The sequence below is a fragment of the Cololabis saira genome, chromosome 11 (genome assembly GCF_033807715.1).
Source record: "Cololabis saira isolate AMF1-May2022 chromosome 11, fColSai1.1, whole genome shotgun sequence".
NCBI classification, from domain to species: Eukaryota; Metazoa; Chordata; class Actinopteri; order Beloniformes; family Belonidae; genus Cololabis; species Cololabis saira.
Genome location: NC_084597.1, coordinates 17,585,203 through 17,612,786, shown reverse-complemented (window position 1 = coordinate 17,612,786; position 27,584 = coordinate 17,585,203). Strand labels below are relative to the sequence as shown.

The following is a 27,584-nucleotide window of genomic DNA, read 5'->3' as shown; positions in this document are numbered from 1 at the left end:
TTTAATTTGAATTAAGTACAGGAATGAGCAGTGTTGAATACGAAAATTAAAATGCAATTTGGATTATATATTGTCAATTTTATTTTTGACTTAAATAATGCGGTCACATTCTTAAAATGAAAAAGCATGTCCGCAAATGCATTTTAATTTGAATATAGTCCCTCATTTGCTTCCATACACGTTAAGCACTGTTATAGCCTTTGAATAAAAACTGTTTTTAATTCTGTTAGTTCGAGCCTTCCGAGACCTGAAACGTGTTCCCGAGGGCAATAAATCAAAGTGCTGGTGAACTGGGTGCGACGAATCCCTTACAATGTTTTTAGCCCTACTAAGACAACGAGAGCTGTACAGTTCTTCCAGGGTGGGTAGTAAGCAACCAATGATCTTTTGGGTTGTGTTAACAACCCTTTGGAGAGATTTCCGTTAAGCCATTATGCTTGCTGGCAAACCACACACACATGCAGTATGTCAGTATGCTTTCAATGGCGCAACGATAGACTGACACCAAAAGTTTCTGAGTCAGATTGTTATTCCTGCGAACTCAGAAAGTACACTCTCTGTTGTGCTTTCTTGATGGTGGTTGAAGTTAAGTCCTCCTGTATGTGCACACGAGAAACCAGAAATCCGTTACCCTCTCCACCTGTTTTCCCCCGATTAATAGGGGTTGACTGTCTGTTTTGGCTTTCCTCCTGAAGTCTATGACCAGCTCCTTGATCTTGGAGGTGTTCAGAACAAGGTTATTGTCTGAGCACCACATTGACAGCTGCTCCACCTCATCCCGGTAAGCTGACTCATCTCCCCCAGAGATGAGCCCCACAACTGTGGTATCATTAGCAAACTTGATGATGGCGTTGCAGGAGTGTGTGGGGGTGCAGTAATGCGTGTAGAGGGTGTAGAGTAGGGGGCTCAGCACACAGCCCTGAGGTGAGCCGATGTTTAGGGCTGAGATGTGGGGGCCAACCTTCACCCTCTGGGAGTTTTCTGACAGGAAGTCCTTGATCCCAAGGCAGACGGAGTTGGATATTCCCAGTTCTAAAAGTTTGGTCACTAGTCTGTTGGGGAGAATAGTGTTAAATGCTGAGCTGAAGTCCACAAATAGGAGCCGGGCATAGCGCCCCTGCCGCTCCAGGTAGGACAAAGCAGCATGGAGAGCTGTGGCGATAGCATCCTCTGTGCACCTGTTGGTTCTGTAGGCAAACTGGTGAGGATCAAACCTGGGTGGGAGATTGGAAATTATGTCTGTACGTATCAGTTTCTCAAAGCACTTCACGATGACTGGGGTAAGTGCTACTGGACGGTAGTCATTAGGCTACTGATGGAAGTCGTTTTTGGGATTGGATTGATGGTTGGGGTCTTGAGACAGGGAGTGACGGCCCCCTGGGACAGTGACTGGTTAAAAATGGTGGCAAAAAACCCAGCCAGCTAGTCTGCACGGACCTGGGGCATCTCTCCCGAGATGTCGTCCGGCCCTGTCGCTTTCCTCGGCTTCCTCCTCCGTGCATCTCACCTCGTGTTCCTCCACTGTGAGGAAGTCACTGCTGTGGGCTGAAAGATGTGGTGTGGCTGTTTCCTATGAGGTTACTTCAAAGAGGGCGAAAAAAGTGGTTCAGCTCCTCTGCCGGTGAGATGTCGCTGGCATCAGCCGAAGTGTTGTCCGGTCGATAGTTGGTGATGTGCTGAACTCCCTGCCACACCTGCCTGAAGTTGTTGCTCTCAAAGCAGTGCTCAATCTTCTTCCTGTAGTGTGTGTGTGTGTGTGTGTGTGTGTGTGTGTGTGTGTGTGTGTGTGTGTGTGTGTGTGTGTGTGTGTGTGTGTGTGTGAGGAAGCAGCAGAAACCGACAGGGGTCCTGACTTTTCTTTACTTTGTACTAGCTCTTGTGACACAGAACTAAGGGTTTTCTAACTTCCTCATCTTTTCACTGGCTATCATACTTCTTTTTACGGCACAATGCAATATGTTAAATACAGGTAAACAGAATGATAATGATGTTATGGTACTTAAAATGAGCTCAATATGAAAATTCAGATTCAGATGACTTTAATACCTTTGGGACGTTCCCTCGGGGAAATTGACATCTCACACACACAGCAAGGTAAAAATAAAAAAAAAGTAAAAAAAAAAGAAGTGTAGTGCCATAAAAAGAATAATAAGGATAGAAAAAATGTTGTGTAATAATGGACAAAGTTATTGCACTGCCCTGGTTATTTATTGCACAGTTATTGTACACTGAATGACGCCCCACAGTCTCTCTGTTCTTCAGTTCTTCAGTTCAAATGACAACAAATGTTAATTCCAATACTGGCACATTTAAAAACATTTTTTTACCTATTTACCAGCACATAACTACAGTAAGCACATTCAGTGATGCATTTATATAGGACTTGTAAGAAGATGCTTCTCAGTTGACTCTGTAGTGGGAGATACCAGTCACGCATGCGCGCCAGCCCCTCTCCTCCTGCCGCTCCTGCAATGACCGAGAGTGACCTCAGCCTCCGCAGCAGCAGGACCCTGGACCGGACCGGACGGTACAATAAATAGCACGCGGGGAGCGATGGCCGGTATTTTCGGCAAGATATTCGTGGGCATTTATGTGGAGATTAAGCGAAGCGACGGTACGTGGCTCTGCCTCTCTCACACAGACACGCACCGCTCTCCATCCCACTGCTCCGGATGAGAGCGGCCACCGTCGCCGGGTGTTTCTAGACAGAAAACTGCTACGTTATCTTCCCTGTTGCTCTTTCTCCGACATGAAGCATTACAATCTCCCTAGTCTGACACGTTGAAGTAATTATGTGGTCTCCGACGTCCTGGTGTGGTGTGCAGGCTCTCTCCGGGCGGGTCCACCTGCTGCCGGCAGCGCCCTGCTCTCTCCTCCGCAGCACGGCTGACAGCCAGCCGGCATGCATGCGGAGGTTTGGACGGACCAAGCTGCACTGCAGCATCCAGGCGGCTGAATCACGGATGGAGGCTTGAATGGGGCCTCTCCCCGTTTGGTCTCCCTGACACGTTGATATTATTCAAAAAGCCGTTTTCAGCATGCGTTGTCTTGGCGCTGTTGTGACCCAGTGAGTCAGAATCCAGTTATCGGTCAGTGAATGCAGCTCTTGTAAGAGTGACTGACAGGGTGAAATCTCATCATGGCTCACCAACCACGCCCAGTACCATCTGAGTGTTTTACTGCTAATATCCAGTACTCGAGTTGAGGGAGGATGAGGGGGGATGAGGGGGGATGGCATCCCCCCTGAAATAAAAAACAGTCAAAATCATCCCCCCTGTAAAACTGCCATCCCTCCTTTCCCTCCCTTATGTCATTTCATCAATGAATGTGGTTTTACTGCTATTTCAACATTTACAGTCATCACCAGAAAAATAACACCAGAAAAATAACTTATTTTACTATTTTTACCTGTTTCAAGTAAATTTTCACTTGAAATAAGTAGAAAAATCTTGCAGTGGGACAAGATTTATCTTCTCATTACAAGCAAAAAAAATCTTGTTCCACTGGCAGATTTTTGTACTTATTTTAAGTGAAAATCTACTCTAAACAGGTGAAAATTGTTGTTTTTTCCAGTGATGAGTCTTGTTTAAAGTGTAATGAGATTTTTTTTACTAAAATGAGACATTTTAACTAGAAATAAGACTAATATTCTTGTTAAGATTTTGAGTTTTTTCAGTGATCCATTTTACTTATCCTGTGAAGGAGAGAGGCATATTGATAAGTTCAGAAAACTGTTTTTTATTTTTGTGTTTTGATGTATTTGATGTAAGCCCAGTGGATATTTAAAGCTTACAGAAGGCTGCATTTAACTGCTGCTATGTCATTCCTGCAGTATTTCTGCAGGTGTTTTGGTCACTGCTATTATTTGTAATATATTATATTATTTGTAATCAGCACAAATTATCTGTCCCCATATGATAAAAATCCACCATCCCCCTTATTTTTTTTTACAACTCGAGTACTGCTAATATCAAACCTGTAAATACTGAAAAATGGAAAACTGCACTAGTTCACATCTTTTACTGTACTCAAGCAAGAGGTGTTGGTTTCTTGGCTGGGTGATCCTGTTAAGTCCTGCCTCTGGTGAAGGACTCAAGCCTGTGAATCCACAGACCCATGCAGCTCTGACGGCAGGGTTCGCATCTCTTTACACCCTCTCTGCAGGACGAATACACCAGGCCATGGTCACATCTCTGCACGAAGACAACGACAGTGTGACGGTGGAGTGGATCGAGAACGGGGACACCAAAGGGAAAGAGGTACCGATGCCTCTGTGGAAATGATAATCATGATAATTTAGCTGAAGCTCCTCCTTAACAGTGTCCCTGGTCTTGATGGCAGATAACATGGAGATAATCAAGTCTTCATATTTGAATCGCATGAAGCATTAGAGCTGCATGATATTACAAAAACATGCAATATCATAGTTAAAAACTCTCTACTTGTCAGCTAAAATGGATCCATGACACTTGCCAAAACATATACAGACAAATTAAAATAAGTATTATTTATTTTCCAGACAGATGGATTTATTAAGAATAGATAAATCAATAGAAAACTATACCTTGCAATAACAACACTTTTCACGTAAATTAGAGTCTAAATTGGCATCTCAGGCAATAACCTAGCACCTGGCCAGATTTATGACTGACATTTAGAGCATGAACGCACGCGATGTTGGAAACAACAAACTACCTATATTGATATTGCGATAAACAATACATTTCTGTACCTGCAGAACACCAAACCAAACAAACAGCTTCAACGTTTTTGGACCACACAGAGGTCTGAAAAAGGTTGTAGATCTGTTTGGACCTGAAAGGGTACGATGTGCGGTGCCATTCAATAACTTGGAGTTGTCAGGGTTTTGACATTTCCCCCAGTTTTTGTTTTCAGTTCTGTCCCTCCTGTTTCCCATCTCCCCTAATTGTCTGCACCTGTGTCTCGTTATCCCCTGTGTATATCTGGTCTTGTCTTTCCCTGCTGGTCCGTACTGTTTCTACCCTCCGTGTGTCCTGTCATGCTCTTGGATTGTTGTTCTCGTGTTTTTGGTCAACCCTGCTCTGCAGCGCTTTTGGTTTTTGTTTAATAAATCCTGCTTTTGCAACTCCTGCCTCCTGCTCTCCTGCGTTTGGGTCCTCAACAAACCACACCCGTGACAGGAGTTGTTGTGGCGGCACAGATACCCGAACCAGAGCAGCGAAGTTCCCCCACGAAGCATTTGATCCACCAGATTCCTTTTCGAAAAGGGGTTGAGGGTTCAAGTTTTCCCACAAGAATCCCACAAGAATCAGTTCAACTTAGTAGTCAGAAAAGTTGTAATTCCTCGACTGACCACTAGGGCCCCAATAATGAGTCGGCCTCTTTTGATAATTTGCAACTTTACAGTAGAAATAAACATCTGATATACCTCACAGCCTGGTTGATGTCAGAGTGAGTCGATGGTTTTTCCTTTCAGTCTCCTGCAGTCCCCCACCTTGGTCATCCGCTGGTGTCTCCTTTAAAACTTTGATGTAGTCATAAATGTAGCCTCTGAAATGCTTGCAGCGAGTTTAAGCAATCCATCGGTTTAATTCTACATCAATAAGCTGCTGGATGAAGAGAAGAGGTCGGAGAAATTGCAAGAAAAGTGGTGGAGGTGTAATTCAAAGAAGAGCGAGCAGATCTGTGCTCTTCCAATTTAAATTTTAAAGCTACGTAACATCGTGCTGCTCAAAGTCCTGCTGCACAATGTCGTGCTGCACAACGTCTGTCGCTTGCAAAGCTTCTCCTCTTTCCTTCAGCTTCCAGCATCAGTAGCAGCATCGGTCGGGGCAGCAAGAGCATCCAGCTGTGAGCCAAATTCAACATGACTCGCTGCATCGCTGAAGAGGAGAGGCCTTTTACTAGATTAAAATCAGAGAAAATGGGTCATGTATAAACCACGGCTGTGGATTGTTACTTTGTCCAGGGATGTATTTTTTTATTCTCTCACATTATCTACAACCCACTCCCACCATAGCTCAGGAAGGTCATGGAGATCCCCAATGCAGTAGACAAAATGCTCGTTCCGAATGATCTGGTTCTATGGACTTTCTTTTGTCAGGATCTTATGAATATCAGATTAGATGAGTCTACATCAGGGGTCGGCAACCCGCGGCTCTAGAGCCGCATGCGGCTCTTTAGCGCCGCCCTAGTGGCTCCTGGAGCTTTTTCAAAAATGTTTGACCTTTTTTTTTTCCTTTCTTTCTTCTTTTTTCCTTTTTTTCTTGTTTTTTTTTTTCTTTTTTCTCTTTTTTTCTTTTTTCCTCTTTTTTTCTTCCTTTTTCCTTTCCTTTTTAATCTTGACATTTCTACTTTTTTCTCAACATTTCGATTTTTTTCTCAACATTTCGACTTTTTTCTTGAAATCTTGACTATTTCCTCGACATTTCAACTTTTTTCCCAACATTTCGACTTTTTTCTCAACATTTCGACTTTTTTCTCAAGATTGTACTTCAACTTTAATCTTGACATTTCTACTTTTTTCTCGACATTTCTACTTTTTTCTCAAAGTGCATCATAAAAAAAAAATCTTCCCCCAGTTATAACTAATATAGAAACATGCAGCAGGTGTTGCCTTCATTCTAAGGCTTATAAAAGACTTTTCATTTTTTGCGGCTCCAGACATATTTTCTTTTTGTGTTTTTGGTCCAATATGGCTCTTTCAACATTTTGGGGGGGCGACCCCTGGTCTACATGAATGAACAAAAGTTGTAATAGTTAAATTTTCTCTGCCTCGTTTGTGCCTCAGATCGACCTGGAGAGCGTCTTTGCTCTGAACCCAGATCTGGCTCCCGATGAAGAAATACCTCAGAGTCCAGAGGCTCCTCTTCCTCCCTCCAGTGTCGCCAAAACCAGCAAGGTCCCCAAGGTCGGCTCCTCGGTCTCTGCCATTGGTCTCTGTTGTCCACATCACACTTGTCCTAATCTGGGATTGTTGTTAAAAGATCATTTTTTTAAGATCAGTCAGTTTTACTTCCCGTACAAATGTTAATAATACTTGAAATATGTATATAAAATGATAGACCAGTCCATCACTCATTTTTATTTTACTAAGGCTAGATTTTTACTGCAGTCACAGCTTTTATCCTGTTTAAACCCCTGGGTTGCAACCAAGATTAATCACTTTGGGCCCCTGAGCAAGGCCCCTAACCCTTACTGTTCCCCGGGCGCTGTACAAATGACAGCTCACTGCTCCTTTTTTTTATTTTATTTATTTATATCCCAATTTTTATTGGGATGTATCGATCAAGACTCGATAGGAGATGAGTAGAAATACTTTTGCAGACGAATGTTAAAAATATAGTAACGGTACATTTTTTCTTTACTCTTGTTGTCTTCTAGGCCAAACGTGCCACAGCCATACCCAAACCTGAAAATGCTCCACGGGAGAACAGAGGTAAGGTCGATCAATCGGTGTCCGGTTTGAACGTTCCCACTCAACTTTGTTAATTCAGCTGTATTGCGTGTAGGATTTTTGCCAAAGGCAGTTTTACCTGCAAAATGTCCAGTTTTGCTTCTTGTATTCGTCACTATTTACATCAAGCTGGGGGGTCTTTATCATTGATCATTTCAGATCTGATCCAAGTCCCAAACCGACCAGTTGGTAAGCCCTTGGTTACTGTTGCTAACTCAGACAATCTATCAGTGTTGTTTACAGTTTTACAATAGGGACTGTCTGTGTGAAAAAAACGATGCTGCAAAATGTTTTAGACAATTGTCGGACACAAAAGGACCACCTTTCACTGAGATGGGGCCCTAAATATGTAACGGTTGAAACAGAACCAGTTGGTAATACAGTTTATTGTCGTCACGATGACAGAGGACAACACCCAGGGTCATCGCTGTTAATGCTCCACAGGGGAAGATTACAGTCATTTACTTCAGAACTTCAGCTCTGGTGCGACACAAGAAGCAGATCTGAGCTATAGAGCTACATAACAGTAGATCTACTATCAGCTACTAGACATGAGATTTGATGTTATAACTTTGCTTCTGGTGCTCGGTAGCTCCATACTCAGAGGTAAACACTCTTTAGCTAACAAGGTCTGTGTTTGTACATAATGTTTGTGATTAAATACGTTTCGGTAATATTAGCAGAGTTAAAGGCATCGTTGCTGATTTATCTTAGAAAAATGTAGACAAGGTTGTTAAACTTCTGGACCTTAAAGGAGCATGAGGCTCCTTTTAAGAAATGAGACTCTATAGCGCCACCCTTCACCACGACGGCCGTCGGGAGTACTGCAGCCAACAGCGAAGCCGGCACGGGAGAACGGGGAGAACGGGGAGAACGTGCATGCAGCGTCATGTGACGTCACATCCGCAGGACAGCGCGGGAAACTCGGCCCCAGCACTGCAGCACATTTTGCAGCACACAGCCTGTTCAAGGCAACGGAGAGATACGCTAGAGGGCTCATTCGTTTTGGTTTGGAACGCTTCATCTGACCTTATTACTAGAAAACTTAAAACGTTTACAAATTTGTTTCATAAATCCTGCCCTCAATCCTGCCTCATGCTCCTTTAACTGGGCTGTTTAAATCAGACATTTTGCTATGTTTTATTTGGATTCAGGAAATTGAATAAAATAAAGTCTATCATCCATCCTCTCTGGATACCTGGAATCCATATTCCAGACACATCAAATTACATAGTTTTTTTGACATAGTATTTTTGGCATCAAACAGATGGGAGTTCAGGATGTTTCAAATGTTTTTCCTGTGGAACTGAAAACTACAGATGTCCCAGTTTCAGTCCCTGTGGAACTGTTCTGAACTGTGTTTGTACTTTTATGAGTGGCAGAAATATTCTGAGTGATTAGCTGGTGATTTGAATTAGCCTGTTTTTATCCTTCGACTGAATGGTATGGAGTCATTTTCAGGTCAAACAGTAAACACATTAGTTTAGGAGCTTAAAAATTCAGTCGTGGGGAAGCATGATGGTTTTGTGAGCACAGGTTTATTTCAACACTTAAAGGTAGTGTGGTAGAGATTTCAGGATGACGTCACTTCTGTTGATACTTGTTTGCAGTTTACAGAGCCAGGGCTGTGTAACAAAGGTTAGAAACTGGATAGATTTGTTTATGATAGCGGTTCTCAACTGGTCCGGCTTCAGGACCCACCGTCCCTCCTTAATGAAAAACCATAACCCAAATCAAAGAAAAACAAAAGAGTTAAACTTCTCTCTCTTTTCTTTTTTTTTTTTTTTTACAAAAAGTTGATGCAGTTTAACTCTGAGATTGCACAGAATTAATTGCGTTGTTCCAAAAAAGACTTAAAAACAGTCCGCTTTAGCTGAGCTCATTGAATAGATAACAAATACTGTAGCGGTAAAACTATTCACCTAATCAAGCTTATAAAGCCGCCGTAACGATCAAAACATTTCAAGACTTATAGACTCACGTCGGTGTCATTCTGCAAAATTCATGAAATAGAAAAGTTGCTTCAACTGAGAAGTTGAAACAGTCAAAAAAATATGCAGCTTTAACTTTACCTGAGGCAGAAACCGTGACCCACTGTCACCGTGACCCATTTTTGGTTCCCGACCGACCAGTTGAGAATCACGGGTTTATTCTACTTTTAAAATGCCAGAAGAACTTTTGCCATTTTTACAGTGGCGTTCCTCTGTAAGGATGGAGGTCACTTTTATGACTCGATCCAACATTTGCTTGGTTTGGTCTCTGGTTTTTCTTCCATTGATGCCTGTCTTCAGACTCCTGGACTCCCCTGCCCGTTTTATTGGTGCTGACATAGCACTTTGTACTCTGGGGGTTAGGGTTTGGGGTTAGAGATGAGAGACGGCGAAACCCCACATTTGTTGTCCTGCAGTATTAGAAGAATGACAGCAGAGACAAATGTGTTTCTGCAAACATGAGCTGCATATAAGATCCAAAGATTTGAATATTGTAAAAGGTAAAAGGAGTTTATGAGTTTAAAAAGAGGTCACTTTTATATTTTTGGTCAGTCCTTCCAGAGTGCAGCTGTGGCAAAATAAGAAAGTCAAGAGACAGCACTCCTCCTGCTTAATAACCATTTTTTGAATGTTTTATTTACCGTATTTTCTGAACTATAAGCCGCTACTTTTTTCATAGGTTTTGAACCGTGCGGCTTATACAAAGGTGTGGCTATTCTGTGGATTTTTCTTCCACCGCTCTGGGTGGTTTAACCAGAATTAGAATCAAAACTAAGACAAAATAAATGCAAAGAAGAATATGCTTCTTCTTCTTTAGCAGATAGAAGTAGGTAGAAGCAAATTTCAAACAGATAAATAGATAAATAAATAAATACTGGTTATTTTCTCTTGGTTCTGTCCCGTTTTAATCAGCAAAGTTGCTGCCGTGTTAAAAGACACTGTTAGGAAAGGATCTATTTAGGTACAAACATGTACATCATTTACACTTCAAAATCGTTCCGTACATGTAGTAAATATCTAATCTAACAACATAAATATCTGCGGCTTGCATATCTTTTTTTAAATAGAGCGGATGCGGCTTATATGCAGGTGCGGCTTGTATATCTTTTTTAATTATTTTTTAAATAATAGAGCGGGTGCGGCTTATATGCAGGTGCGGCTTATAGTCCAGAAAATACAGTATTTATTTTTTATTTCACGCAAGTTCTGCATAACCAGATGGCACACTCAGATAACCAAACCTCACAGAAAGCCTGAAAAAACACATCCGGACGCGTCCTGCAGGAGTCTTGTTGTGTTTTCTTTTACAATGACTGACGAGGTGGACTTTATTGTCCTCAGCTGCATCTGTGGGAACCACCAGAGCTCGACCCAGCCAGCAGAGCCAACCTGCAGAGCCGCCTCCACCCTCCATCACTGCCCAATCTGCAGCCAACCAGTCGCTGATGCAGCTGCAGAACGGTAACACACACAAACACACACACACACACACACGCCTGTGCACGCTGGATGCTGATGACTCCAGCCAGAGCTGATTCAAGTCCACTTGTCTTCCAGTCTGTGTCTTCTGAAACCTTCATGGGTCGTTTCCAGCATGTCTGTTGTTGTTTTCTTGTGGAGGCTCGGTGGATCTGCCAGAAGCAGTGATGTAATGCTTCAACACAGCTGTGTCCTTCAGTCAAAGCCTCTTTCACAGCCTTCAGCTTTGTGCTGCAGCTCCGCCTTCACTTTTCTTCTGTGCCCGTTTGAAGGCACCATAAATGTGGAAATAAGATAACTTCTTCAAATTCAACACTCAAAACTTAACACAGTTAAATAAGAATACTAGTTAGAACTAATAGAACTGGGTCTTTTACTATTTTTAAATACAATTAGAAGACTGTTATTTGTCTGTGGCACCCTCTGGTGTCTGAATGACCCCACAATATCCAGTTCATGAGAATAAAAAACATCTCTTTATCAAAGCTGCATATGTTGTTAAACAGATACAGCTGATAAACTTATTACCAAGTTATAAACTACAAAAAATGTGCCACTCAGAGCTGTCCTCAAGACATTTGTTGAGCCTTTCTCTACGTAAAATGTCCTGAGATTACTTTTGTCGTGAATTCATAACCTTTTTCAGTTTTAGCACATGAGAGCTTTTCCATAACAACAAATCAGCCTGCAGGTCTTGAGAGAAAACAAGCTATGAATGTTTTTTCTTTGCTGAGTTTTGTAAAATTGTGCGCGTTGTTGGCCAGCTGTTTTGCCTGGTTTTTGGTCAGGTCTTGGTATGAAGGAACGTTTTCACACTTATTCACAAAGATTCAACACATGCTGGAGTTCTGAGTTGGAGCTCAGTAAGCATCACGCCTCTTACTGGATGGAAAAGTCAGGACAAATAAAAACATCCGTCTGGTTGACACAGACCAAAGTACCAGCGGCGGCTGACGGTTGGACTCGGCTTTGGTTTTTCGGGTAACTGCGTCGGTCCTCCCAAACATTGGTTCACTGGTCCTGGAAAATAGTTAACGTGAAGCCCTGATCACAGACAGCTCCACTCTTTTCTCCACCTGTAGTAATGTGTTGAAGCAGTAGCACGAAAGCATCACGCTGGTCAGGAGCTGTCCAGGAAAAAAGTTAACTTTTATTTCTTCTTACAAAAGTAGCCTTTTTAAAAAAGCAATAATGGAACATTGTTCTTCTCATAGCATAGAAAACAAATAATAAACTCTATAAACAAACATTGTCAACATATATATCTGATAGACCTCCTCTCCAGTGAGTAGGAGGACAGAAACAATTAACATTGAAACTATACATTTATTCATTTGTTTGGTCCAACAAATAAAAACTAACTTCTGAAATATAAAAAAAGAAAAGAAAATATATTCAAAACTAATCAACAAAATGTATATCATGAATAATCCAGTTTAATTAACCGAAAATATTTCCACCCATTCTACTCTGTTGACCAATCACAACAAAACCCATCAATTTCCGGTCTCCATAAAGAGAGACCTAGAGTCATGCTCCATCTTTCAGCCCATTTCAAGATGGACAAAGGTGAGGAGAGAATGAACCACATTGTTCACGACGTCGTCACAGCAACGGCGTAGGCTCTGCGTTGGTTTAACGCAGAACCTTAAATCAGGTTTAGTCAGGCTATCGCCGAACCAAACTGAATCACTTGAGGTCGAGCTTTTAGTGCCAGATAATGCGATCCTAATTCAAGTTATTATTAATTCGAGCTACTGACTGCCACGGGAGCGGAAATAATAACAGTTACGGCATCACAACAACACGGTAACAGAAGAGGAAGAGGGAGACTTTGCGTGCACCTCACCTGCAACATGATCAGGACTGACTGATGGGCAGATCAAGCTTCATGAAGCATTGAAGCCTTTCATCCAATTGGTTCACTCCAGCACGAAGCTTCTTGAAGCTTCATTTGCTCTAGTAGGACATCTAGTGGACACAAAAATATCAGTAGGCATCAATTCGAAGTGTGTGGCATTTTGCAGAAAGCCTGTAAAGCAAAATATAGACATATGCAAACATGTATATTGAAGTGGTGTCAGTATACAGTGTGTGTGTGTGTGTGTGTGTGCGCATGCGTGCGTGCGTGCGTGCGTGCGTGCGTGCGTGCGTTCGTGTGTGTGTGCGTGTGCGTGCGTGTGAAATTATCATTTACAGTGACGTGAGGGTGGTTGAGGTTGAGGTATGGATTAGGGCTGTTCGATTTTGTCCAAAAATAAAATCTCGATTTTTTTCTCTCAAAATCCGATTTTCGATTACGATTACGATTATTTTGTGAATTGACAAAAGGCAAAGAAATTATTTCAAATATGCTGTTTTTTTATTGAACATTTGCCCCATTGGGCTTTAAGTGCAAACTTTGCTCTTATTAAACCAAAAATGAATGAATAAAGTGCAAAACTCTGTAAAATAAGTTGAAAAAAAGTTTTAAAAAATATAATAAAATATAAAGTTTTATCTCTGAAAAAAAAAATCAGCAAATCAGGACTTGCAAACATACAGTAAGTTATATTTCCAATTAAATAAAACAAGATGATGGTATCAATCATTAATATGTGTGCAGACAAGGTAAAAAAAAAAAAAAAGTGAAAAATCGATTTTACGATTTTCACGTTTTAACATCGTTATAATTACATAATCGCGATTACGATTTAAAATCGATTAATCGAACAGTATGGATGATGATTGTGCTTTTTGCAACATTTAGGTAGGGCCAGTGACACATTGGTTTTTATTTAAAAAACAACAGTCTCCAAACTCTCTCTGACCGCAACTCTCCATCAAACACACACATTTTGATTGGAGCCTAATGGGTTTAAATGGCCGTCGGAACCGGCTTAAAAATCCGAACCACCTCCCGAGTGATTCACGTGGTGCAAACAAGCAGGCAGCGAGGCTTCGGACATCACATCTCCAGCTCCTCCCCTGACTGAAGCAGCCTCTGTGTGCGCATCGCAGAAACCCCCTCCCTTACTAGACACGCGCTCCGAAGCCTCAATAGGAAACGTAACATCACTAATCTTCAACATCATATTTTTTTCCCTTGTTCTTAGCACGCCGAAAATCCAACTGTGTGAAGGAGGTGGAGAAACTGCAGGAGAAACGGGAGAAGAGGCGTCTGCAGCAGCAGGAACTCAGAGAGAAGAGAGCTCAGGTCAGAATGTAAATATGAGCCTCTAAATCTTTTCTTCACAACTGGTCGGTATGAAAAGATGCAGCTGCATCCACCTGTCTCCCTCTGTTTTCTGCTCGACTGCAGGAGGTGGACGTTCAGTTACCCAACTATGAGATTATGTGTATGATCCGAGACTTCAGAGCCAGCCTGGACTACAGACCTTTAACCACAAACGATCTGGTGAGTCTGTTTTCAGCGTACAGCCGCCTCCCAGAGGAACTTTAGCATCATAGGAGGGCAGGAAGTGGAGCAGCAGGTGATCAGGAGAGAAAAGGAGTTAAATAAAAAGTAGTTAGACAAAAGTAAGAGAGGAGTCATGATGGATTAAAAGAAGCCTAGATGAAGGTAAAGAATCAAGGAAGAAGAGGTAAAATGTTGCAGGTAAAGAGCAAGATGAGACGACAGAACAGAGGAAGTGTGACGAGAGAGTTTTACTCCACACATCCATTAACTTCTGTCTACTTAATTCTGTTATAAAAACATGCTGTTGTTTAGTTATGTGAGTTAGTTAGGTTATTTTGTTGGAGCATTGTAGCGTAAATGGCCAAAAAATATGTACTTCTGATGTTTCAGATCGACGAGCACCGAATATGTGTGTGTGTCCGTGCACGCCCCCTCAATAAAAAAGGTGAGTTTCATTCAGACATTCTGTTCTAGGCATGGGGCGATATACGATATTATCGTATATCGCGATAAAAAACGGCCGCGATAACGTTATCGTGGGGTACTGTAATTATCGCCATTTTTTTTTTTGGTCACACAAGGCTACCAGCCAGGTAGAAGCCAGTGTTATTTTTTTCATGTATTTTATTAATATTATTTATTATTATTATTTATTTAATATTTTTTCAGAGAGTAGTACAATCCGTGTGCATTTGACTACTGTGGCACTTTATTTTCACTCAATCTTTGTGTTGGCCATGCAGCTTTTGTTTTGTATACAGAGCAGTGCCTTTATTTTATTATTTTTCCAGAGAGCCGTACTAAGTAGCAGGCAGCCAGCCACTGTTAAAGTTTCAGAGAGTAATACAATCAGTGTGCATTTGGCTCTACTTTGTCACTTTATTTCTATTTGTCACTTATTTCTTTCGACTCTCAGGGAAGTATTTTCTTACAAAAAAAGAAAGTTCAAATAAGTACCGGTACTATAGTTTACACTTTGTAATGCATAACATTTACAGTACACTATTTGTTCTCTACCTCAAGTGTCACTGTGTTGAGAATGATTTGAGAATAAATGTTCTGAAGGAACCAGTGGATCCACGGTTAGTGTTTTTCCTTGCATTTTAAGAATTTTATAAGCGACACGCTAATATCGTGATAATATCGTAATCGTGATATTTTTGTCCACTAATATCGTGATATGAAATTTTCATATCGTCCCATGCCTATTCTGTTCAGACAATCAGGAAAACTCTCAGGAAACATTTACCTGACTGAGATCTGGATTAACACAGTACCAAATAGCTGAACATCAACTAAACCTGAACACTGACTAACCTGAATATTTACTAAATCTGAATAACCCCTCGTGGTCGTTGCGATATTTAACGTTTGAGGACTGTTCAGTTGAGCTCAATCCAAGCTTCATCTGCAGGTTAAACCACGAGTGCTAACAACAGTTCACTGATTCACATGATTTCCTCATATCTCGAAGGGGTTAAACTCTAAACTTCAGTTGAATTAGTGACGGCACACATTGGCCCAGAGTTGTAGACCAGCACCGCTGTAGAGGCAGGATGTTGCCATATCTCTGGATATGTTTTGTTTTTCTTTGTAACTCCTTCAGATTTTTGAAACATTTTGGAAATTGGTGAGGATGATCTTTAGATGAAACTCAAATAAAAATGTGTTTGTCTCTTCAGAGATTTCCATGAAGGATCTAGACGTGATCACCATTCCCAGTAAGGACGTTGTGATGGTCCACGAGCCCAAGCAGAAAGTTGATCTGACCCGTTACCTGGAGAACCAGACGTTCCGGTTTGACTACGCTTTTGACGAGAACTCCACCAACGAAATGGTTTACCGGTAGGCTGTTTGTATTTGGCTGTGCTCCCGGCGCCGTGGCACGTCTAAACGAAACCTTCCTGCAGGTTCACGGCTCGGCCGCTGGTGGAGACCATTTTCGAGCGGGGGATGGCGACCTGCTTTGCGTACGGCCAAACTGGAAGTGGAAAAACACACGTGAGTGCTTTCGTTTCTGCATGAGCGTTTGCTTTTAGTGCATCGGTCATGCTGACACGTGTCTCCTTTCAGACAATGGGAGGTGACTTTTCTGGAAAGAACCAGGACTGCTCCAAGGGTGTCTATGCACTGTCTGGTAAGTTCCTCTGACACCACCTTCTTTCCTGCCTGCCCGGTCACACTGAAGTGTCTGTTATTTTTTCTCCTCCAGCCAGAGATGTTTTTCTCATGTTGAAGAAACCGGCTTATAAGAAGCTGGATCTGCAAGTTTTTGCCACATTTTTTGAGATTTACAGCGGAAAGGTTAGTGTGTCCAAACAGCTATAACCAGTACTCGAGTTGTAAAAAAAAATCAGGGGGGATGGTGGATTTTATCATATGGGGACAGATAATTTGTGCTGATTACAAATAATATATTACAAATAATATAATATATTACAAATAATAGCACTGACCAAAACACCTTTAGAAATTCTGCAGCCTTCTGTAAGCTTTAAATATCCACTGGGATTACATCAAATACATCAAAACACAAAAATAAAAAACAGTTTTCTGAACTTATCAATATGACTCTGTCCTTCACAGGATAAGTAACATGGATCACTGCAAAAACTCAAAATCTTAACAAGAATATTTGTCTTATTTCTAGTGAAAATGTCTCATTTTAGTAAAAAAAAAAATCTCATTACACCTAAAATAAGACTCATCACTGGAAAAAACAACAATTTTCCTAGAAAAATCTGCATGTGGAACAAGATTTTATTGCTTGTAATGAGAAGATAAATCTTGTCCCATTGGCAGATTTTTCTACTTATTTCAAGTGAAAATTTACTTGAAACAGGTGAAAATTGTCAAATAAGTTATTTTTCTGGTGTTATTTTTCTGGTGATGACTCTAAATGTTGAAATAGCAGTAATACCACATTCATTGATGAAATGACATAAGGGAGGGAAAGGAGGGGATGGCAGTTTTACAGGGGGGATGATTTGGACCGTTTTTATTTCAGGGGGGATGCCATCCCCCCTCATCCCCCCTCAACTCGAGTACTGGCTATAACTATTCCAACAGGTAATATCCCGTCAATTATCAGCAGAGATCATGTTGAGGAAATAACGTGTGTATATTTAAAGGTGTTTGACCTGCTCAACCGTAAATCCAAGTTACGGGTCCTGGAGGATGGTAAACAACAGGTGCAGGTTGTGGGGCTGCAGGAAAGGGAGGTGAAAGGCACTGAAGACGTCCTCAAACTCATCGAAATGGGGAACAGCTGCAGGTGCAAACCAGAGGACAACATTACAGTCACATCAAGCAGCAGCTAGAAGCTGAACGACCTCATGTTAAACTTATCTTACTCCTTCAGGACGTCCGGTCAGACGTCAGCGAACGCTCACTCCTCCCGCAGCCACGCCATCTTCCAGATCATCCTGCGCCGGCGAGGGAAAATGCACGGAAAGTTTTCCCTCATCGACCTGGCGGGAAATGAGAGAGGGGCGGACACATCGAGCGCCGACCGTCAGACTCGACTGGAAGGAGCAGAAATCAACAAGAGCCTGCTGGCGCTCAAGGTTCCTCCATTACTGTTGTTGCATGGCTGTGGTGGCCCTGTTAGATTCACTAAATGTTTATTTAATTTTGAATGTTCATCGCATAGTTCACTTTCAGCATTTTAAGGTTTTTTTTCAAGCAGCATATAAATTCAAGCAATCCTGTTTGTGGTGATACAGTCTGATGGTGTCTCAATCGTAAATCTGGAGCTGGAGATGTTTTTAAAAGATCAACGTTAAATTTACCAAAGATTAATAACCACTGATTTTGATGCATTGATGCCAAAAAGTACATAGAGCTGAAATGAAAAACACTTCCATCATTCATTGACCAATCTGTTGGTGATCTTCCGTTAAAGAAAGAAACTGAATGAGTACAAAAATAACTTAAACTGACTAAAGTACGGTAACTATAAATAATAATGTATTTACGTATTTTTTATGTGTGAGTGATGACTCATACATTATCAAAGGTATGTTATTGTACAAAAACAGAATAATTCATATTATTACATAAACAATATTATGTTAACAGAGTAGAGTAGACTACTGCTGGCATGCCCTGTACTTTTGCAATGACAATAAAGTTGAATCTAATCTAATCTAACCTAATCATATTGACTACTGTCTCTCGGCTCCAGAGCTCCACTGGTAATGTGTTCATTCAACCGTGCATTGCGCATGGCACTTCACATCTGAGGAGTAGGTTGAAAGCCCACCATGTAAATGATCTATTTGATTATTTTGTTACTTTTAGTAGGCCTACACTCTAGATCAGGGGTCACCAACCCTGGTCCTCGAGGGCCGGTGTCCCTGCAGGTTTTAGATGTTTCCCTGCTTCATTGCACCATGATACAAGTGACTGTGTCATTAAGAGAATTGTGCAGCCCTGGATGACAAGCTGAGGACGATGATTAATTAGAATCAGGTGTGTTAAAGCAGGGAAACATCTAAAACATGCAGGACACCGGCCCTCGAGGACCAGGGTTGGTGACCCCTGCTCTAGATGACACTCAGTATCACACTTAGTACTATATCACTTTAAATATTAAGTGTAAATCAACCCTAGGCCGCTCTTGTAGCTGAATTTGCTCCCATTTCAGATTAAAAACCATAGATGGGTAAAAACATGCTAGGTTGACAATAGGATGATGCAAACAACACTGCTGCAACTGTGCAGCTCTTTGACGTGTTATCTGTTGCTTCTCTGTGTGGCCAGTAGGGGCAGTTGCTGACTTTGATAAATATTAATTGAAAGATTTTTCTGCAAGTTTGTTAATCTGTTGTTCTGCTTCCATGGTCTTAATCACTGTGGATTACAATCTAACTACAACAAAAAGTTCTTCCATCTAGTTTTACAAGTGTATTTGTAATGACAGGAAAGAACATGAAACAAGTTTATAGTGGGTGTGTGAATGATCAATAATCAGTATTATTGGCAGTAATAGAGGGCCCCAAAATCAAATTTTGCTTAGGGCCCCATGGATGCTTTCCTGCTGTTGTTGCTCATGCACAAACATCCCATAATGAGTACCCTGGGCAGAGGTAGTTTGAGGTTTATTTTAAGGCCAGAAATGAGTAACAAAGCCTGGTATTTTAACATGTCATTGTTGTAGGAAAGAATTACCACCAGGATCCATTTGGACCTATTATTTGGAGCAGGGGTGTCCAAAGTCGGTCCTCGAGGGCTGGTGTCCTGCAGGTTTTAGATGTTTCCATGCTTTAATGCACCCTGACAGTCATGGCTGTGTCATTAGCAGAGTTATGCAGACCTTGAACACAAGCTGAGGACGAGCATTAATTAGAATCAGGTATGTGGAAACAGGGAAACATCTAAAAAAATGTAGGACACCAGCCTCAAGGATTGACTTTGGACACCCCTGATTTAGAGCTCAGAAACACCACTAGCAGAGGTGTAGAAGTATGCACGCTTTGAATACTAAATCATCATTTTAGGCCTCAGTTTATTTATTTATTTTCCCAAATGTTAAAACAGTTGGACAGTTATGTTTTTGCAATAGTTGCTTCTAAGTGGGTGGACTGACCGTGATGCTCGGTTCCTGCAGGAGTGCATTCGAGCTCTGGGCAGAAACAAACCTCACACGCCCTTCAGAGCCAGCAAGTTAACCCAAGTGCTGCGAGACTCGTTCATCGGAGAAAACTCCAGGACATGTATGGTAGGAAGATGCCGCCGCTGCACCTGTGAAAAAAATAATAAATTCCCCAACATGCATCAGCTCAGGATGACCTTTCTCGAACTCTCTGTTGACAGATAGCGACCATCTCTCCGGGGATGGCGTCCTGTGAAAACACCCTGAACACGCTGAGATACGCCAACAGGTAAGCGGACCTGGAAAAGGATCACCTTTATACTTGTGATCGTTTATAAATGTTAACCCAAGAATCCGTCTGTTTAACGTCTTCGGGTTTTTTGTAATTTGAAGGTGCAGCTAACATCAGTGGCTCTACAATAATCTAATCTTTATTCTCCAGGCAACTTTGAGTTGACACTTTCTGCTCAGATATTCTCCTCCCAGGTTTAAAAGTACATGTTACTGATGTGTAAACGACTTCCCAGCACAAACTGATGCCCTCCTGCCTCATTCTCGTGTTTCTCTCTTCTCTTCTCTTCTCTTCTCTTCTCTTCTCTTCTCTTCTCTTCTCTTCTCTTCTCTTCTCTTCTCTTCTCTTCTCTTCTCTGTTCCTGCAGAGTGAAGGAGTTTGGGATCAGTCCATCAGACATTCCTTTCTCCCACGGCGGTGGCGGCAGCGGAGGAGGAAGCCGCACTGAACTCTCCCCGTCGTACGAGTACAGTCTTTTCACTCTGTCCCACAAAAACCATCCGTCAAAGGAAGTTTATCATTTGTCGCCTGAAGCTAGACACACGTTCACTCTTTGTCAAATGTTTCACTGGCTTTAACTCCTTGGTTTTCACGGGTGAGAGGTGGATCTCTCTATGGACATATAAAACAACTATAATGACAACAATATGGACATAAAATATGTATGAAAGCACAACAAAACTGATGTGAGGCCTGACAAGGTGCCGAGCCAGTGAGTAACATGAAAGTGTCACCAGTGTAAAAAGGAATTTAGCATAAAGCAGAATAGCATCCAAACCGGGTTTAGAAGAAAATTGTTGTTTTTTTTTTCAGAAAAAGACCATTAGAAAAATGAAAAGGTGGTGGATTTAAAGTAGGGCTGGGGGATATATCGAGATTTTAATATATATCGATATATTTTCAAACACAATATGGTATGAGACAATATCGTTTATATCAATTTAAAAAAAAAAAAAAAAATTTTTTTTTTTTTTTTTTTACATTTTTTTTTTAATGATTTTGATTTAGCTTATTTTGTGACAAATTGACTTGAATGTTTTATTTGAGATTAGCACAAATGTTTTGTTATTTGCACAACTGTCAACCTCAGTGGAAAAGTCTGCCTGTTACTGTCTACATTGTATTAATTGCACAGTGTATTTTAATTTAATTGTTATGAAGGAAAGGGATATTTGTTTTATTTTATTCAAGAAGCATTTTTATTCTATATATGCAGGCAGTTTATTTTTATTTCATTTGTTTTATACATTTTGATATTGTGCAGACCTCTGTTAATAAATGTACCTGTGTGACATTTGGCACAAGGCATTGTATTAAAACTGACTGTTTTTTTAAGGGTTTGCCTCAGAAAAAAATGAAGCTAACAGAGATGCTATGCTATAATGCTTTGGGGGAAACCCCAATTATGGCACAGAAAAAATATCGAGATATATATCGAGTATCGCCATTTAGCTAGAAAATATCGAGATATGACTTTTGGTCCATATCGCCCAGCCCTAATTTAAAGTATGTTTTAATACTTGTGTTCACAGCAGCCGGTTTTAGTGAGCGGCTGGACTCCATCGTACTTCTGGTATCAGTCGTAAATATGAACACAAATTACAATCGATGACCTTTGAAGCTCTTGATACCACCAGAGAGCAATCTGTACATGACCCGAGAGCTCAGACGTTTCAATCACAAACAGGAAATGCATAAAAAGTCTGCATTAGTGGTTTTCAGCAGTATTTATTTTCAACCCACACGTGGCGTTCTCATCCTAATGTCTGATAACTGACAGCATCCATCCTTGCTAACCCCAAGCCTCACATGCAGTTCTGCAAGTCACAACCAACATATCTATGTTTTAGTGCATGTCCTCCGTTGTTGCTCACCTCAGCCGTGGTTGCAGTCCTCATGAGGATGTTTATCAGCAGCAGTGTTTTGTTGTCAGTGTGAAGGAGCTCGCGGTGGACCCTGCAGCAGCCATGGAGTACCATCAGGGTGGGCCCATCAACCAGCTGGAGGTCCTGGAGGCTCAGTGGGGAGTCGGGAGCTCGCCACAGAGAGACGACCTGAAGCTGCTCTGTGAACAGAACGTAAGATCGTCGATTCTGGGGCTGGGGATCGATTCAAATGTCAAGAATCGATTTGATTCCGATTCTTAAGATTCAGAATCGATTATCAAGATTTGATTCGATTCAATCCGATATTGATTTGGGTTAGTGTTATTAAAATGTTTTTTTGAGCTGTTGCATGAATTATATGACTGTAGTTATGCAAAATATTACTACTAGTATCATATTGAGATTCATCAGCAAGTATTGGCAGCTAATGATGCTGTAAGGACCAATCGGCTCCCAGAATGCTGATAGAACTGCTTTCAGAAACATCGTGGGTCAGAATTACCAAACAGATACAGGGCAGCAAACACAGACGGATGAAATCGGGTTTATTTTTCCCACATTCCGTTTTAATTTGTTCCATTTTCGGTCTATTTTGGTTTTTAATTTTTGAGCATTTGGTTTTTAGCATTTTTTGCAAATGTAACCCCAAGACAGTATATAAAGTAAAGAAATATAGACAATTTATGCAATTATAACCTAACACTTTAATGTTTTCATACCTTTAAACATATTTAAAGGAAAAAACATGGCACCAGTTATTCTCGTGTCCAACAAAACATTCCTTTTTTGGGGATAAACAAAAAAATAACCAAAAGTTTAAAAAAAAAAAAAACATAAATAAATAAAAGAAAATTGAACCCACCCCCCCCAAAAAAAAAAAATTAAAAAAAAATCGATCTTTAGACATATGAATCGATTTTTAGGAATTAATATGAGAATCGATTTAGAATTGGGAAATCGATTTTTTCAACACAGGCCTATCGATTCACTCGATGACAGGAAAAAATTAGAAACTGTATGTGGAAATGGAAGTTTAAGGAGAGAGAATCAACTTTATTCACCAAGTGGGAACTATACATGATTGGTTCCTTTTTGGCTCACTATGGTTCTGTTCAGGTACATTAGCGACTAATGGATCTGGGTCCCATTAACCACATAGATTAACCCAAGTGTTCAAATCATCACATGGAGACAGGATGGACCCATATCTGTCCCCAACTGTAAACCGTCTGTTATTCTCTGTGGACTTGGTTCACCTCGGGGGTTTAAGGTTTTAATAATGTTCCAGGACGTGTCTGCAGGGTTTTAAACCAAAGTAGTCCTTGTTTATTTTAACATGATCTTTTTTTTCCCCCATCAGTCCCGGAAAACCAGCTGAACTTGAGAGAGAAGACGTGACATCTGCTTGTTTTTGTTTCAGGAGGAGGAGGTTTCCCCACAGCTCTTCACCTTCCACGAAGCCGTGTCTCAGCTGGTGGAGATGGAGGAGCAGGTGCTGGAGGACCACAGGGCGGTCTTCCAGGTACGTGTCGCAGACGCTTCACATGTCAATGTCCACAGTTTTTACCTGAGGGTGTGAAGAGTCAGTAGCAGTGCACTGTAGCTACTTTATGTCAGAAGCTCTCTGTTCTGCTTCTTTTTATGTCTGGCAGTTGTATAAACGGTAGACGTTTAGTTAGAGGTTCGTTCCCCCTCTTAGGGCCCGATTTACTAAGATCCTAAATAAAGAGTACTAAATTGCGTGTGCACTGAAACAGTTTGCGCGTGCTGTTGTTGTGTGTTTTGCGGGTGATCAACTAAGATTGCGTGCACAATTGATAACAGGTGCAAACCGCAGTATTTAAATGAGGTGTTGCGTGTCTTCTCGTATATTCAATGATAAGTAGACCAAGAAAAAAAAAAACACACTGACACTTCAATATATTTATATATACACACTCACACAAACACATACTTAGGAGTTTATATTATATATATTGACAAATATTATGGAAGACAACACAGTAAGCAGGCTATTAATTAATGACATCAATAACCATTCACCCGATTTTTGTTATCTGTGACTGTGATTGTGGGAAAGTATGACTATTGTGGAATCCATGAGCGCATTTAAACATGAATCATTAACACAAAACTGGACGCTAAACAGAACGTGACACGGAATGAGAATATCATTTTTGTCAGACGAGGGGGTGCTTTTCATGGCAGGGGTGCTGAATACGGCACAACACCGGGGTATGACAACTGCAGAACAAGTATAGGCGCACAATAAGTTAACTTTTTTCTCCATGAAAACACGTGATTTATTTATTATCACAAATAAAAAAATGAAGGTGCCTCCTGTGGCAACCCTTTGCTGAATAATACTCGATTTAACATTCAAATAAAATATTTCTCCTTTTGCATGTGGAGAATCCTCACCACAAGTTGAGCCATCCCCACCCCAGTCCTCAAATCAGGCACCAACAAGCATCCCTGCGTAATGCTGGGCAGATTAGCACCTTCCTTTCGAACGTATTAAATACAGACGTAATCACAATCCCCGCAAAAACTTTCAGGCTTGGTAAATCTCATTGCGGGTGGTAAATAGACATATTTGCATCTTCCCCTCCCAGTATTTAGCGATTTCTGGCGGGTACGCCCCATATTGATTATTCATCAGGGCAAAAGTACTAAATGAATTGCGTGTGCTATTTTGCTCATTTGAGAGGCGCAGTCCTCTTTGCACGCTGTTAGTAGATCAGCTGGCACTTTGGTTTGCGGGTGCTGTCAAGTTTGCACACGTTTTTACACACGCAAACCTTTAGTAAATCAGGCCCTTAGTGCAGAAAATGTTTTTTATTGAACTTTGAAAGTTTTGCCTGTGGGGGTCAGTATAACACTGAGGATTACAGAAGGTCCTGAACTGCAGCTTGTTGTTTCCAGGAGTCGATCCGCTGGCTGGAAGACGAGAAGGTGCTTTTAGAAATGACAGAGGAGGTGGACTACGATGTGGAATCATATGCAACTCAACTGGAGCAGATCCTGGATCAGAAGATAGACATTCTCACCGAGCTGAGAGGTAAACATCAACCTTCAGACAGTACCGAGAGTCAGCGTGATAATTTCACATGTGCATTGAACCAACAAAAGAAAATTACATGGGACTCCTGCAGCAGGCTGGAGAACAACTGTTAAACTAATGAGGAAAAGTAAAATATTCCAGCCAAACGGGATGTTCTTCAGCTACAAGACATCACAAGACCCACTTCAGTTATTGCTGGAGATGTATTATTCCCTTATTTCAGTAATTGATACAATTTTCTGAGCTCCTAGTGACACATTTGGTCAAAATATATCAGAAATAAAGTACAACAGCTCCTTATTCAAACATCTGTTTACAGCTTTGTTCATAGCAGCTGGTTTTAGGGGCGGAGCCAAACACTCAACTCTTGCCTTACCTTTAAATTTGTTTTATTCTGACTTTAAATCTGTCTTGTCTGAATAAACAAACCCTCTCAGGAAAAAAGGCTCACGTAAACCAAGGAGCACCCTCTTTATAAAAGCTAAAGTCCCGCAATGCAGCCTGTGTGTGTGTGTGTGTGTGTGTGTGTGTGTGTGTGTGTGTGTGTGTGTGTGTGTGTGTGTGTGTGTGTGTGTGTGTGTGTGTGTGTGTGTGTGTGTGTTTGGGGGGGGTCAGGGGTGTTGTTGTTGTTCCAGCCCAGAAAGCTTTCACGGCTTCTTTTTCTCTCTTCTTTCAGACAAAGTCAAATCTTTCCGTTGTACTCTCCAGGAAGAGGAACAAGCTAGCAAACAAATAACCCCCAAAAGGCCTCGGGCGTTCTAGGTCCATCAGATACAACGCTTTGTCCTGAGACAGGTGGAACCCTGCCACGAGGAGGTCCCTGTTGATGAAGGAGCTGATTTAACTCAGCTGTGATTTTGAGACTGGACTGTCCCTTCGTTCAGTCTCCTCCCATCATCCATCTGTCCATCCGTCCGGCTGTTGTCGCTCTGCCATCCTCCTGTCAAATGTATCTGCAAGGTTTTGGTGTTCGGTCACAAGTGCTTCATTGAAAAATAAATAAAAGTGTATTATGATTTGTTTTTCAATGAATTTTTTTATAGCATCAATCATAGTCATATCAATTATATCTTCACCTGGGCCAATTTTATAAACAGCTGTTGCCATTTTGTGCAATATGTGGAGGTTTTTTTTCCTGCTCTTCTCCTCGTTTCAGCTGGGGGGAGGGCGGGTGCAGGCATGTGGAGGTTGTCTGTTAAAAATGAATAAATAAAGTGCAACTGTGTGTTTGTGTTGATGCGCTATGTAAAAATGTTTGAAACAAATAACTTTAAAATACTGTTATGTCGCATCATTTAGCTAAAAGGGTGCACTATAATCAAAGAGAGCATTTCAGGCACAATTTACGAAAAGCAATTTTTCATTTGTGAAAATAAAGAAAAAAGATTACTTGGTGCTGTATGTGTTATTTTCCAGGATGCCAGGAATAAAAGCTTGTGTGCAGCGGTTATTTGTTTAGCCAACAACAACAATTTAAATCAGCAGATTAGAAATTTTAGATTAACTCTCAAGACTTAACATTACAGATATTTATTTATGATTTCTCGTTATTAGAGTTGACTGTTAAGACAACAGTTGATAGAGATATTGATATATTTTTGTCCAACAGCACAGTAATTGATACGTCTAACTGAATTTCCGCTGGTGAAATTATAGATAGATCCAGAAAATTACACTTGACACATCTTAAATCACATGCAAGTATCTGTGTTTTTGACTGTAAATAATTAAAAATACACATTATTTGGACTCCCCACAACTGTCCTGACGCTAACTAGAGTCTTGTTGAGGACAGTACGAATTTCTTGAGGACAGTTGACGCCTGGATGAGCTGCTGCATTAAATACTCTATGGCCCGGTTATGCAGACCGCCTAAGTCAGACTAGTAAAGCTCGGTCATTTAAGTGGCTTGCATGAGCGTGGCTTACATTTGTCTTAGTTAGTCTCAGACTGTGGAGTCCTGGAGTAAACTTAAATGAGAACACCTCATTAGCTTAAGAGAAATGGAGGAAAGTCTACGCTCAAGCAAAGTAATTATCTCCAGTACATCTTCTTTGTACATACGAAAGCGGTCTTGGAAAGTTATTCCATCAAACTGATTCAATGGATTACTCCTGTCCACAAGTTGTCTGGCTGGCCTCTGTAGCGAATATTGGTCTTCATTTAGATCCTCTAAATACTCCATGCTCCCAAATCATCTGTCTTTCACAAACAGTACTAAACTGAAGTTAAACCTGCCTCTTTGCAGGATTAATATAAACTTCAATTTAGTCCTAGAGTAGCTCTAATCCAACCTCTTGCAATTGGCTTTGTTTAATCCAGAACAGACTAAATCTATGACTATTTTAAGATATGTCTGTGCAAGTGACTTAAAGTTAAACCAGCTCAAACAGCATTTTAGTCTGAGACTTGGTTTAAGCCTTGTCTGTGAACATTTG

At 41.0% G+C, this 27,584-nt stretch overlaps 1 protein-coding gene across 2 annotated transcripts; it reads left to right on the top strand.

The window, feature by feature from the left end:
• Positions 1 to 2,470: 2,470 nt before the first annotated feature.
• LOC133454594 (kinesin-like protein KIF2A) lies at positions 2,471 to 26,519 on the top strand. 2 transcript variants are annotated; one of them, XM_061733317.1, is made up of 21 exons: positions 2,471 to 2,614; positions 4,165 to 4,259; positions 6,773 to 6,892; positions 7,366 to 7,420; positions 10,771 to 10,890; positions 14,004 to 14,104; positions 14,210 to 14,305; positions 14,699 to 14,753; positions 15,991 to 16,153; positions 16,219 to 16,309; positions 16,382 to 16,445; positions 16,521 to 16,612; positions 17,440 to 17,582; positions 17,670 to 17,874; positions 19,920 to 20,030; positions 20,126 to 20,193; positions 20,564 to 20,656; positions 22,130 to 22,274; positions 23,503 to 23,604; positions 25,008 to 25,143; positions 25,823 to 26,519. In XM_061733317.1, exons 1-21 carry the CDS (start codon positions 2,554 to 2,556, stop codon positions 25,906 to 25,908), a joined length of 2,202 nt encoding a protein of 733 aa, XP_061589301.1. In that variant the 5' UTR covers positions 2,471 to 2,553; the 3' UTR covers positions 25,909 to 26,519. The 2 variants fall into 2 exon arrangements, with proteins under 2 accessions (XP_061589301.1, XP_061589300.1); XM_061733316.1 differs by having other exon boundaries at positions 20,564 to 20,662.
• The last annotated feature ends 1,065 nt before the right edge of the window (positions 26,520 to 27,584 follow it).

Bases quoted from the DNA above. Each gene is read 5' to 3' on its own strand.
- LOC133454594 (XM_061733316.1), top strand. From the start codon at position 2,554: ATGGCCGGTATTTTCGGCAAGATATTCGTGGGCATTTATGTGGAGATT. The intron at 16,154-16,218 runs GTAGGCTGTTTG...ACCTTCCTGCAG, and splicing joins ACCAACGAAATGGTTTACCG to GTTCACGGCTCGGCCGCTGG. The intron at 20,194-20,563 runs GTAAGCGGACCT...CTGTTCCTGCAG, and splicing joins ACGCTGAGATACGCCAACAG to AGTGAAGGAGTTTGGGATCA.